The sequence below is a fragment of the Solea solea genome, chromosome 7 (assembly GCF_958295425.1).
Source record: "Solea solea chromosome 7, fSolSol10.1, whole genome shotgun sequence".
Lineage (NCBI taxonomy): Eukaryota > Metazoa > Chordata > Actinopteri > Pleuronectiformes > Soleidae > Solea > Solea solea.
Window position 1 is genome coordinate 13,878,280 of NC_081140.1, and position 13,635 is coordinate 13,891,914.

General features: G+C 41.2%; 2 protein-coding genes across 2 annotated transcripts; one reads left to right on the forward strand and one right to left on the reverse strand.

Moving 5' to 3' along the window:
• The first annotated feature begins 6,313 nt into the window (after window positions 1–6,313).
• On the forward strand, window positions 6,314–7,446 carry LOC131462393 (sarcolipin). The gene is made up of 2 exons (XM_058633578.1): window positions 6,314–6,488; window positions 6,936–7,446. Exon 2 carries the CDS (start codon window positions 7,071–7,073, stop codon window positions 7,164–7,166), a length of 96 nt encoding a protein of 31 aa, XP_058489561.1. The 5' UTR covers window positions 6,314–6,488; window positions 6,936–7,070; the 3' UTR covers window positions 7,167–7,446.
• Window positions 7,447–7,541: 95 nt separating this feature from the next.
• kbtbd3 (kelch repeat and BTB (POZ) domain containing 3) lies at window positions 7,542–12,560 on the reverse strand. Its single transcript, XM_058633574.1, has 9 exons — window positions 12,256–12,560; window positions 12,020–12,185; window positions 11,193–11,375; window positions 10,793–10,966; window positions 10,412–10,702; window positions 9,587–9,829; window positions 9,213–9,503; window positions 8,967–9,116; window positions 7,542–8,675 (listed from the first exon to the last, which is right to left on the reverse strand). Exons 1-9 carry the CDS (start codon window positions 12,528–12,530, stop codon window positions 8,553–8,555), a joined length of 1,896 nt encoding a protein of 631 aa, XP_058489557.1. The 5' UTR covers window positions 12,531–12,560; the 3' UTR covers window positions 7,542–8,552.
• Between the last annotated feature and the right edge of the window lie 1,075 nt (window positions 12,561–13,635).

Sequence of the window (13,635 nt, forward strand, 5' to 3'; positions counted from 1 at the left end):
GTGTATGAATTCCTGTCCAGCCAGATTAATGACGGTACAGTCCCTGTGGGTGCAAGCGTGTGTTCCATCATGCATGTGCATGCACGTCTCTGTGTTTGTGAGCAGGAAACATTTGTGCACGTGGATTGGTGCATGCCCACATGCATTTATGCTGGTGTGTTGTGTAATGGACACCTCACCTGTTCTCAGCCATCTCTGTGATTACAATGCCAGGCTGAGCTGTTGGCCAGTGGGAAACCCGTCGTCTTAACAGCACCCTCAGTTTAGTCTACAAAACAACAGCTGGTCACACTGCAGAGTACACGGCTGCCGGCCTCTCCATGGCAACAACACCCCTCTCCATCTTGTTTTCAGAAACAATTGACTTCAATTAACTATTTTCATGTCTGTTAGATAAAAACCAAATTAAATGTGTGGCTTTATATAGTGTACTGTATATTCATTGATTTGAAATGCATGTTTATTATTAATGACCTTTACCATGACTGTGTGCTGCTGTCACACTGTACATTTCCCCCTGTGGAACCAATGAAGTATTATTTTATCTCATCTTATCTTATCTGTCAGTGTTGTCTCAAAAGATTAGGAAGAATATTAATTTGACCTGCAGAAGTCTGAAAACTAAGTCAAAACAAAGTTTAGTTGTTGGTGAGTGATCCTTCTGCTAATGGAGATAATGTAACAAGCTGGACCTTGTGGTGAGATTTGTTCCTGTCTTTCCCGCTGTCTGTCTATTTATTTATTTATTGGAGTAACATACATCGTTTACATTGTGAGCATTGGGGTCAGCATGTTTGTTCTGGCTCTGTTGTTGTTCCGCATTTGATACTAGACTCTTCTCTAACCGGTGTGATATAGAATGTGGGATGAACCATAAAATGTTACATTTATAACATAACATAACATTTTGAGGGGCACTGCACTACAGTATACTGCTTTAGTATGTCACTACACATGTTATTGGTTGGTTTAAATAAGAACTGTAGCAAACTTAACTATTTGTGTCAGGTAAACTCTTTGCAATAAAGCAGAGATGATCTCATCCTTTCTGGTTTGGAGCTAATCATTCGATGACATGTGGGACTAATACCTGAGCTGATGTGAGCAGAGAGTGGTGAGCTGGAGCCGAGGCAGCTCTGTTGATGAGCTGAGCGAGCCAGTGTGAGGGACTGGGAGAAGCTACAGCACTACAGCTATGGCAGACAGTGAGAGGAAGAACCTGAGCTAAGACATTAGGAGGAATCTTCTCATCCTGTCAGCAGGAGAACTTTACCACAGATTTGGTTCCTGTGGCAGGCTGGGATTGGCCTGAGCCCACTAAGGGAGACTAGCTCTTGGTCTCCCCACTAAGGGAGACCAAGAGCTGTGAGGAGCTTGGCAAAAAGCATAGGCAGAGAGTCATGTCACCTGCAGAACACGCACCAGAACACTCCTCACTGACACCAGTCCAGGCTCGCAACCCACATACAGGCTCATACCAACACCACCCACAATTTCCATCCACAGCTCAGCCTGTTAATGAAGGGATGATCTCACTCAGAGAACTCCTCCCTCCAAAGGTTGGGAGTTTAAAGTGCCAGGGGGACAAGTTGATGGCCGTTGATTAGACATTAGCTATAACAACACCTGCCTCCCCCCAAGCCCACCTGAGAGAGAAAGGAGGAGTATTACTGTGGAGTCTTCCTCAGTCTTCCTGTCAGTCTGTGGAGTAAGTGCTGAAACAGTACTGCGTCATGTCATGAATCACTAGTGAGGAAAGCGAGAGACGGAAGAGAATCTGTTCTTATCGTCAGCAGGCTACTTCCAGTGCACACAGCGCCAACGCCAAATCCATGACTGCCGTAATAAGCAGGAGACAGAAGAAGCAGGAATCACCCAGTGATTGCATCAGAAAAGATGCTCCAAAATGATCATTGAGGAAAAGTGAGAGCCCAGACCAGCTGTAACAGTGAAAAACCAAATCCTTCTGTGTCCACATTCCACAAGAAGCTAGTTCCAGACATGGTGAACCTCTACCATGTCCAGTATTGAGTCATTTTGTAGCAAACACAGAGCTGTTGCCAACCTGATAGGAAGAAAAACCCTAATACAATGTAATTCGTGTGGCTTAGCAGTAACTGCGGTGCTGGACACAGGCACAAGTCGGTAAGTCTGTATAGAAAATATACTGTATCTTCCCAACCTCAACATGCAACCACTATCAGTCATCATTGTGCAGCACCTGAAGCCTCACAGCAGGAGTCTGCTCCTCTTTCTGTTCTTCTCTACTTATATATCCTCATCTTTTGGAACGGGAGCGAGCGGGAGACCACGGTTAAAGGGCTGGAAGTTTTGATATTGACACTGTGTTAGAGGAGGAGTTTCGTTAACTATGGCTCCTGTGCATCATGAAGCCATATATTTAGACACGCCTGTAATGTTTTGAAAAGACGACTGAAGAGAAATTTCTTTCACTTTTAACTCCATAATTCTTTACTCTACACCTTTTTTCACATATCCAGTGTGTGAAGACAAGAAATGCTATATTTGCTTTGCAGGATCTTTGACAGTTAAGTTCAGCTAAATTACATATTTGATAACATTTAAAGGGGCATTGCATTACACTGCTTTACTATTTCACTACTCATGTTGATATTGGGTTTAAGCCAGTTGTGTCCTGGAAGAAAAATGTACAAGATTATGTGACATTGAAAATGTAAATGAAAAACAGAAATGAAAATAAACTATTTGTTCTTTCAACTTCTTCCAAATCAACTGTTTAAGATAAACAATTTGGAATACAGCAGAAATATGTGGTGTTGACCGTTGCAAATTGTCAAATAAAAGAGGCAACCTGTGAGGAAAGTGGATGCACCATGCCCTCAGTGCTCAGTAAGGGTCACATCTTTTTTACTGAGGTCCTCCATCCTTGGGACTTGTAACAGAAGTAGTTGTGTACCCTGAGGCATGCATCACCTTTTAAAATGCAGGGCCTGCAGCCAGAGGCCTAAGTCCTGCTGGTGGTATCTTTGTATTCTAATTAACCGGAGACTGCAGGACCAAGGTGAACGGACAAAGAAACTAGAACCTGGTTTTTAAAATAGTGACCCTGATCTCCACAGAGAATCTGCAATCAGAGAACGTTTGTGAAAAAAGATGAGCCATAAAAACAGATGGTATGAAATGGCTAAACACGCAAAAATGTGTCAGTCAAAACTGGCAATGGATTTAATTCTTTTAATTCTTTAAGTCTTTGGCAGCAGACCTGTGGCTCAAACATTTGAGCTCCCCAAAATATCAACAGGGTACTGTGTTTGCCAATTCATCTCTGTGTGTGTGTATCATCTCTCAGTCAGCTGAGATTAATTCCTGTCTCTACTCCAATCACTGTTGCCATAATGGAAAAAGATTTTGTCACTTTAACTTAGCAAAGTGGTGGGCGAAATAATTTTTTAATGCCAGCTGTGTGAAGGTTAAACCTCATGATAATTGTGGTTTAGGGCATACAGAGAAACAATGTCTTTGACATACTGTACTACGTCGAGTTCTCTAGCTCCAGCTGAGTCTGAGTCGCAGTCTGTTGAAAGTTTGAGCTTTATGCTGGTGGCCATATTGTATTTTATCTTTTGAAGGAACTTGGCAAGCTGTTTCCCAGTCGTCTTCTCCTTGTCTCTAGCTAATCTTCTCCTGGCTGTAGGCACATTGTGTATTCTTGCCAGAACATTCGAAGCGGGCAAGCGTGAAACAATCACCAAAATAGCTTTTACTTGTTAATAAACACTAGGTCATGTTGCATGCACATATGCACGTACACACACACACACACAAACACACACAAACACAAACACAAACACACAGACACAGGTTTGGGCAGCTGTTCTTTTCAGGGCACTGCATTGATTCCCATTCATTTGGACAGCCTAACCAAAGCCCTTATCCATAACCAGGCAATACCTAACCCTAACCTTAACCTACCCGTAATTCACATCTCACATATATATCTCTCACACATATATATATATATATATATATCACACATATTTATATATATATATATATATATATATATATATTTATATATATATTCATAGCTTAAACCTTAACCAGTTACTCAGAAAGAAGAAGTTCTGCCTCATTAGGATTAGGCTTTTGTGCCCATGAGAACCACTGGTCCTTAAAAAATACCAGAACTGGTCCAGAAAAGTAATGAAATTAAATACACACACACACATACAGTATATATATATATATATATATATATATATATATATATATATGTAGAGGTTGGGAGAGAGAGAGAGAGTGAATTTGAAGAATGGTGTCTCTGAGGCTTGTTGACACCCCTTTGTCTCTAGAGGGTAACCCCACCAGCACATGTTTGTGCTGCTAATTCTGAGGGAACTGCATTGACTTCTGTTATTTGGTCAAAATAAACTTTAACCATAACCAGTTCATGCCTAACCCTGAACGTACCCAAACTACAATTCAAATCTTAGCCCTAAACTTGACCAGTTCCTCCGAAATTTAGGTTTTGCCTCTTTAGGATCAGGTTTTTCGTGCCCATGCTTACAGCTGGTCCTGACAAGGTCAATGTTTATGCCAGAATTTGTATTAAAGTGGTATCAAAGACACACAGAAAACAAAATGTGTGAAAAATGATACATAAAGACCTGCGCACCTCATCCTGCTTTATTCCCCCTCCCCCTCCACCCCCTGGAACTGTATGACAATAGGAATCCTTGGGTGAAATAGTGTTTGACCTGATGTTGGCAGAGCAACAGGGTGATAAAATGGCAGCCGTTTTGATCCCTCAAATCCTCTGGGAATGACCTTGGAATCCACCGATGAAAAGGTTCAAGGGAATTGTGCTCGTACACATTTTGTCCTTTTGTGACCCATCTGTGTGATCAGGAGAAGGTGTGTGTGTCAAGGGGGTTTAACACCAGTTTAGCGATCACACAGTTCAAGCAGCTGTCAAGTGAGAGATGAGCTGAGAGGGTCAATGTCAAAGCCCTTTTCTTAGCTCCAACATAACAGAGAGGAGAATGGAAAGATATAGTGGGTCTCGACAACCACAACAATTCAACTATAAATACACATTTGTATTTTTTATATATGCTAACTTTTCTTACTGAGAGATCAGTGATACGATATGGCTTGCCCTTCTGCTAAATATGAAGCTACAGACTGCAGCTGGTTAAAACATGAAGACAGTTGTTTACTTTCATCTCTAAAGCTAAATAATGAATGTTATATGTCACAAAGTACAAGTAGTGGGTCATGTAAAGGACTCTTTCCTAGTTCAGAGCAGGGGCTTCCTTCCAAGTGTCTCCAATGGATGTCTGGCAACGTTGAGGTGGCTACAAGTCAGCACACCTGTCTAACATGTTGTTCACTAATGCCACATCATTCATGTTTATATATTTAGTTAGTCAGTTAATTCTAATCCATACACCCTTATAAATTAAATACTGAAGCTCCAGCTTGTTTTGTGTACCCTAAAAACTTTTATTTACAAGTCAGCGCGCAATTTATTAAAATTTAAAACAATAATTAAAAATAATAATAAATAAAAAAAATTAAGTTACACATAAACTTCAGTCAAGACACCTTGTTTTCAGATTTCCCACCACAATGGAATGGTCTAACCTACAGAGGGTTGGGGTCCCTAAACATGTTTCGACAGAGACCAATTGAAGGAAAGTGAGAGTATATTCCAGTCATCAATCACTGAGTCTATATGGGACCAGTTTAATGGTGCAGAGAAATTCCGACCTCTTGTCTCTCTTTAACCATGAGCCAGTCTGCACACCACTGTCACAAGTCAAAGTGTAACCTATCATTCAGTCAGTTGTCACACGAGGAGAAGGTATTGTTTTGACTGTATGTGTTGTCATTCATTTCTTGGTACCACACAAGTCCCTGGTATGAAGTGACAGGGCAGTCGGCATGATGAATGGCAGCATCAGCTGGTTTAAAACATACATGTGCCTCATATTGTACATTTCAGAGAGCTAATCCTGTTGTTCTTTTTTTGCCTCTGTACATAGCAACACTGTTACAGTTTCCTATATCCTTGAAAATAACTGCAATCCACCTAGTATTTGAAATGATGTTTGAAAAATAAACCTGGGACCCTCCTGTCTTCACAGTGAGAGAGAGAGAGAGAGAGAGAGATACAAAGAGAGAGAGATGGCAAATACTCCAATGGGTAAGAATGTAAAAAAAATAACACACTCTGTTGGTCATTTAGTTGGTATGTGACATCAGTCTGTGTGTATGTGGATCATGGGCGGTCCACTGAGGATGACTACTTTAGGAGCAGGCCCTGCCCCTGGTGACAACAGAAAGCAGAGCAACGGCACGATCGGCTGCCACTCGATGCTTCAGAGAGGACGGGACACAACAAAGAAGTTTCTCGTAAGAAGACGAGGAGAATCGAGAGAGGAGTGGACAGGAAAATCCACTTTGTCATTTTGCTGTTCATAGCGAGGCTCAAAGGAAGAGAGGTAAATGCTCACTGAGGGTATCGAGTTTGTAAGTAATGTTGTCATTTGTTGAGGGAATAATGAAAGCTGTCAATGCAGTGAAACTGATTCTTTGTTGTTGTTGTTGCATGAACAACTTTAATAATTTTTCACCAGATTGTATATATATATTAGCATATTGTGTGTAGGCCTATTAAGTAATATATGTATGTATATATACATTAAATGATGTGGATTATGTGCATATATAAGGAAAATATCAAAGTTGATTGATGTTACTATGAACAGATATAGTAAACGGCACTAAGAAGTGACTGACACACACAAACATAAACATGTACAGCTGAAACATACACACAATCTGCACACTGTATAAATCATGCTGACTTTTATACTTTTCTTATGTTTGCATTTTGACTGATATACTGTTTTCTCCACGTCTGCCCCCCCTCTCATGTTGTGGACCAGTATCTGAAAAGGAGCCGCACCCATCTGTAATCTCCCACAAATCTCCTTCATTCCACCTCCCTCGTCCGCTCCTTTAACAGCTGACACCACTGCACCTGACCAGCGGCGTCTCTCCCTTCAACCCATCACACGACCATGGACCGGTCAGCGCAGGAGCTGTTCCTCAACTTCATGATCGTCTTAATCACCGTGCTGCTGATGTGGCTGCTGGTGAGAGCATACCAGGAGTGAACCACGGAGCTTGAAGTGAAGAGTGAATGGGAGGCAGAGAGTTGCAGCGATGTTGGCGTGTAACAAAGCCAGTATGGATACTATAGGACTTAGTGCAGACAAAGTGTTTACATCTTTTCATTACTTTAGACTATGATCACTTTGGCTGACAAAGACAAAGCGGTCTTGAATCTGTACTTGCATTCTGATATGTTTGAATGTGGCCTTGAAATTCTGGCAAGTGCCAGAAGGTTAAATCATTGTACAATTGGGAAGGTGAATAAAAATAACTGAACTGGGATTTGAGTCTGCAGTTGTTACTTAAATATATATACACTGTATATAGTGTCAAATGCAGGCACTGTATTTCCTCACAGAAACAGGCATCAACATCAATTATGAAGCACAATGTTTATGTTCACATCTTGACATAAATCAATCAATTTACTTTTTTTTCCACAACCAAACATGATTTCCACTGTAAGGCCGGCGTTTTCCTCTTTGCATTTCTTTTTAGTTCTAGTAGACTTTGAAGCTGGAATATTTCTCTACTGCTGATACTGTAAATAAAGCCCACACATTTACATCAGACAAGCATTTGCTGCAGAGGTCCATCTACTGGTCACATGTAGAATAGTCACAAGCTGGGGAAAGCTGGAGAGGTGAAACAGTGCATGCGTGGATACATGAAACTGAACAAAGGCAAGTTTCTTTTTTTCAAGTGAAAATGTACCCAAATAATCAGTATTCAGTATTGTCTTGAAACAATTTTACGTTGAGCTGTAAGTTGTGTCATTCAATAAGCCGGAACTAAGAGATGAAAATAAGAAAAAAAACAATATGGGAAAGCTCAACCATTGTGTCACTCCTGGAAATTCAGATTACAAAATCACCAAATTTGGTAAAAGTCAAAGAGAAGGAATTCTCTGTTAAGGATGATAAAATGTACCAATACCATGAGTTATTTGAGTGGATTCTGCATTTGAAAAATATTAATTAGACAAAAAAATATTCAGGTACTAAAATAGGATTTCTAAAACAGTCCGATGCTCTTTGGTTCCTGCATCGGAGGAACCATATTTAGACTGACATAACAAAGACCTTATGACAGTGGATGCACAAATATAATACAAAGGATTAAATCTTTTAAAAATAAATAAATACATGAATAAATAATTTGGCTCAGGTCCTCTTAGGATCATCTGTAAGAGATGTGGCGTTAACAGAACACAAACTTTTAACTGTCACTCCCCTTTGTTGGTGTTTCGTGTCCGTGCGCACAGGTTTGAAAGGCAGGGAAGACTCATCTCATCTCTTCATGCATAGATGCTTACATCATGTTACACACATGTGCATCCATTGCCACATTTGGTGTGCAGTTGTAAATGATCATGTGACCACTGTGCATCATGCTGTGGCACTCCAGGGGTCTCTGTGTCTGTTGAAGCTGATGAGCTGGCAGTGGAACTCAGTTAGCGCTCTGGGCATGGGCGCAACTTCCTCCCATTGACACCTCCCACTGTAGTACACCTACCAAGGCAACAAGAAATTGTGAATGAGCAAAAAAATATTCACAGGGATTTGGATACTTCAAATGAAGATATAAACATGCAATGTATACTGTACATTCTACACATATATTGTATTAAATAACTTTTTTTCTGTAGCAATGGACTAAAGTATTCAGTACAATGACCACTCTTCACAGTAAAGATACATTTTGCCATTAGAAAATCTGTTAACAAACCAGGTAGGTTTCTCCTTTTAACTCATGAAAAACGACTTAGACAAAGCTTCTGTGTAAATGTTTTTCTTTCATACCTGAACCTCATCAGTGATCTCGTCAGGAGAGTAATCTCCGCCCAGGATGTAGATTCTGTCTCTCATACCAACTGCTCCAGCGTTGAACCCAGCACACTCAAATGAGCCCTCACCCTTCCACACACAGGTCTCAGGACAAAAACTATAGACCTAGAGATGGCAAAAAGATTACATTTAAATTATTATATGCTAAAAGAAAAAAAGCAAATGTAATACAGTGACAGTGCTGACAATGCAGTGGCCAACCTTGTAAGTGGACAGGTCACAAAGGTGCAGTGTATTCTGAATTGACACGGCTTTGACCAGCGTAGCATGGAAGAACTGGCCAAACTCTGCCATCAGGCGGCTCCACTGGTCCTTCTGGGTGTCATAGCAGAAGAAGCAGTCCAGCGAGGGGTTGAAGGAGCCTGTTATTTCCACTTCTGATCCAAGAGTATAAATGACACTGCCACAGGCACTGGCCTCTGGGTAAAAGATGGCAGTGGGCAGCGGGCTGACCGAGGACCAGGTCTGAGTCAGAGGGTTATAAGATTCCACCTAGTATATAATAACAGGAGTTGTCGTTAAAATTTAAAACAACAATCTGCCGTTCATTAGAATTATGACAAAGCACAGTTAACCTCCAGCAAATGGGCAGCCCCCACTCTGGATCCCGTGGTCCGTCCCCCAATGACGTACACTCGGTCCAGGCAGGTCACAGTTGTGTGCATGGTGCGGGGCTTCAGCATGGCGGGTGCAGGCGAGCAGGTTAGAGTCACAGGACAGAAGCACCAAACCTCGTCAGTGGCGTCGTGAAATGGTTCTGCCACGTGAAGACGAACTGCTCGGCAACAATTTCCACGACAGCCGCCTGTGACAAACATCTAAAGTCCAGTGGAAAGAGGATAAGTCAGTTAAATATAGGAAAGCATATGTAGTTATGAAATGAATGTCAAAATAGTGCCGCAAACATGCAGTGTGCAATAATGTTGTTGAATATCATGATGACGATATGCTTTGGAATCAACAAATATCTAAGTATTCAAGGTTTATGTTACTGCTACTTTGGGTTCATTCACTGCTATCATAGACCCAGACAGTGCAGATGCAGTATTTCCATTCCAAAAATATGGTTTTATTGGAAAAGAAAATACCATAAAACATTTAAAGCAAGTTTTTGGCCAAGCAAAACATTTAGATAAACATTTAGCGATATGTTTATCGCGCATGTTGATGTCAGATGTCATTTTCAATATAATGTGAAGCCTTATTCCAAAAACACTGCAACACTTTTTTGTGTGTGCAGATAAGGTGACCACAGACAGACAGAAACTTGGGTAATAAGGGGTTACCCTTATTACCCAATAAGGGTAACCCTTAACCCTTATTATTAATAAGGGGTTACCCTTATTACCCCAATGACATTACTTCTTAAAGGGTCACAACCATTCAATCCTAAAATGTACCTTCTCGGCGTAGCTGGTCAGGTATGATCCCGGTGGGTCTGGAAATGTGGTCGTCCCTTTTCCTTGCCCCATTTCCAGCTCTTTCCACTGGTCTGTTTCCAGACAGTAGCAGAAGCTGTGGCGGATTTCTCCATTCTCCTCTGTTTTGTGGATGTAGATGTAGCTCTGCGTGGTAGCTGGTCTGGCATCATTCAGAAGGCCGCTGTGCTGACTTTGTCTGCTTTGTGCCTCTGACAGTAGGGCGAGGCAGGACTCGTCCTTGCAGAGCAGAGAGTCTGAATCATGCAGAGTCTGAAAGAGAAGGCAAAAGATGAGAGGATCTCAAAAGTACAAGCTGCAGGAAATCTTACAGTATATCAAATACATGCATTGTATTTATACCTTTAGTGCAGATGCAGGTAGATGATGCAGTCTGGTTAGTGATAAGAATCCTAGTAACAATTTCTGTCTTGCTTGGAGATCGCACCGTACCCATCTAAGCAGTGACATCACCACTTCCTCCTCACACTGCATGTTTAAAGCATCTGATCTGAGGCATTGCTCCAATACATTGGCCTATAAGAAATCATTGAAACAGTTAATACTGTGTACCCTGTGTGAAGGAAATAAAGCAATTCCATGTGTGTTATCAATCAACAAGAATTGAAGTGAGGTTTTATCCACAGTGGATACACTTAATCAAAATAAAGTAGTCAAAGGTACGTATGGATTTCATTAAGATAAGCTATATTCATTCATACTTAAGCTTCTCTGACATTATGACTGGGTTCTTGAGCAGCACCTGCATATCCAGGAAGTCCTGTGTTTTGGAAAGCTCAGAAAAGTTCTGAACCACAAACTCTTTGGCACTTTGGAGGAGTGAGGTTGATCCGTAGGCCTCGGCGAGGGACAAGAGGGACAGGCAGTTACAAAGCTCCATAGTTCCTATCAGGAAGTCACTGCATGCTCTGGACAGGACTGATACCTTAATAGACCACAACAACAAGGTAAATACACCAGTGAAAAGAGCTTCATGCCAGAACATCACTTTCATTTCAATAAATGTCTGTTGAATCAAATATCTAACGCTGAATGATGTAAGACAATAGTGACACCGAGAAGTCGGTGCAATTAGTATATGGTTGCAGTCAAACTGAGGTTCTGCTGGGATGTCACCACAAAAATGTTGTATGAAGTTGCTATGACTGCATTTTCTTCAGAACCATGATTGTTCACAGAAAATGAAAAGATAAATCTGGCCTGACTTCTTTATTAAAATGACAGCTTGTGCTTGGCTCCAGCATCCTGTGACCTGTATGATTAAACTACATTGGCCAATTTAACTGGAACAGAAATGTTGAGATTACCACTTTTAAAATGAAGATAGCACAAGCAGTCAATTACTTCTTACTTACTTTTAATTGACTAAGCAGCAGGATAGACTGAAGTCAGAATAGGGTGATGACAATCCTCCTGAATCACCATGTTATTCTCAATCAATATTTGAAAAGATGGAAAAAATGGTATATGGACCAGGCTAACCATGTTAGTATGTAGGTTTATCACACACTTGAAAGTGAGGACAAGGAATGTATAGATGTTTCGCAGGTATTTATGACGTATTTATACCTGTAGAAAGGTGGCAAGCTGAAACAGCATGTCTACATTGCTGTCAGTAATGAGCGCCTCTCCAGAGTATGCAAAGTCCAGGAAAGAACCCACAGCAACTGGACACTGGTTACCCAGAGTCACTGACCCGTCGCCACACTCTCGCATGTCTACCTCAAACATAGCCCTAAACACACAAAAGTCACATATTAGATAAGTAGATTGACAGACCGACTGACAGACAGACAGATAGATACCTGAAGAAATCACTGCAGGCTGCAAGAACACAACGGTGGCAGGGAAAACTGCGTTCCTGGACCTTTATGGTGAAGTCGAACAGCAAACCCCGCTCCCTCAGTGATCTGAGTGTTCCCAGGAGCTGCAGTCCGTGAGACTCGGATACCCGCAGCAGGGTACGATGCTCTGGGGCACCGTTGCATTGTGGAGCACTGCCAGGTTGACTTTGTGTGGAGCTGTTGCTGACATTGTAGCTGTTGGTGATGCAAGGGGATGACTCTTGATTTTCATCCATCTTTCCTAATTCGGACAATAAAAAGTCACAATGTCATCATACATTTTCAAAGAATGCTGGTGATGATGGTGAATATAGTTTGTGAGAAAGAGGTTGTAAGAAGTAAGAAAAGAAAATGTAGCCTATAAAAGTCTACTCCACTCTGCAACACAATCATGGTACTGACAACCGTTTAGTTTAGTAATAGTACAGTTCAGAATACTAGATACCAAATTACTCAGATCTAAACTAAGATATTAGAAAATCTTAGATGATGTTTCATTGTTAAAGATCAGGTCCGTGGAAATACAGCAATACAGGCCAAACATACCGTTCTATGGTTCTGAAGCAGGACGAGCACGACTCACAGTGTCAGCACCTCGGACAGCTCTCTTATGCCATTCCAACTTCCGGAAGCTTGAAATCACGCGAGGATTTGCAAAGACTTTTGAGTTTTACGGTTACACTCGTGGTTAAGATCATCTTTGCTAAAACTGCGCTGTATTGTTGATTTTATTTCGTCCTTTTTCTTGCTTACAAACTACTCGGGCAGCGCAAGAGCATACGGCTGTCTTTGTTTGCGGCAGAGGTAGGCGCAATGACAGCCGGGAAGTGTAGTTCTCCGTTATTGGTTTGCTAATACTTCTTTGTCAAATAAATCGCACTCATGGGTAAATTCACGAACAGGAATAAAAGGATGCATGTTAAGAATTGTTAAATGTAAGTGATTTCAGAAATGTTGAGGCGAAAAAATGTCCACATGTGCTCAGTTGGTAGTTTATTAGAAACACGGAGCAAATATTATTACACTCTAACACAAGAGTCCTGAAATAAATCATCCTGAATTTATATTATTATGTTCAATCCAATTAAAAACAGTTTACAGTTGCTTCATACAAAATAATAGCATTTTGTGCTTGGGTTAGACTGTCAAATGTTCACTTCACTTCTTGAATTAAAACATGAATGCAGTTCTGCGTAATAACACCACATCCAACACCAAAAACGTCTGATGTCTGAGTGTAGATTTGTAATTCTTGCATCAGGCATTGTTGTTGGTCCGTGTCTATCCAGAGAACCGAGGCAATGGCATGCACTGTATGACCTTACCATGCGATGGCGCTGC

Excerpts from the sequence above, each read along its gene's own strand:
- LOC131462393 (XM_058633578.1), top strand. The coding sequence starts at position 7,071 with ATGGACCGGTCAGCGCAGGAGCTGTTCCTCAACTTCATGATCGTCTTA.
- kbtbd3 (XM_058633574.1), bottom strand. The coding sequence starts at position 12,530 with ATGGATGAAAATCAAGAGTCATCCCCTTGCATCACCAACAGCTACAAT. Across the intron at positions 9,504-9,586 it reads GGGCTGCCCATTTGCTGGAG|GTGGAATCTTATAACCCTCT; the intron begins GTTAACTGTGCT and ends ATTATATACTAG. Across the intron at positions 8,676-8,966 it reads AGATCACTGATGAGGTTCAG|GTGTACTACAGTGGGAGGTG; the intron begins GTATGAAAGAAA and ends TTGCCTTGGTAG.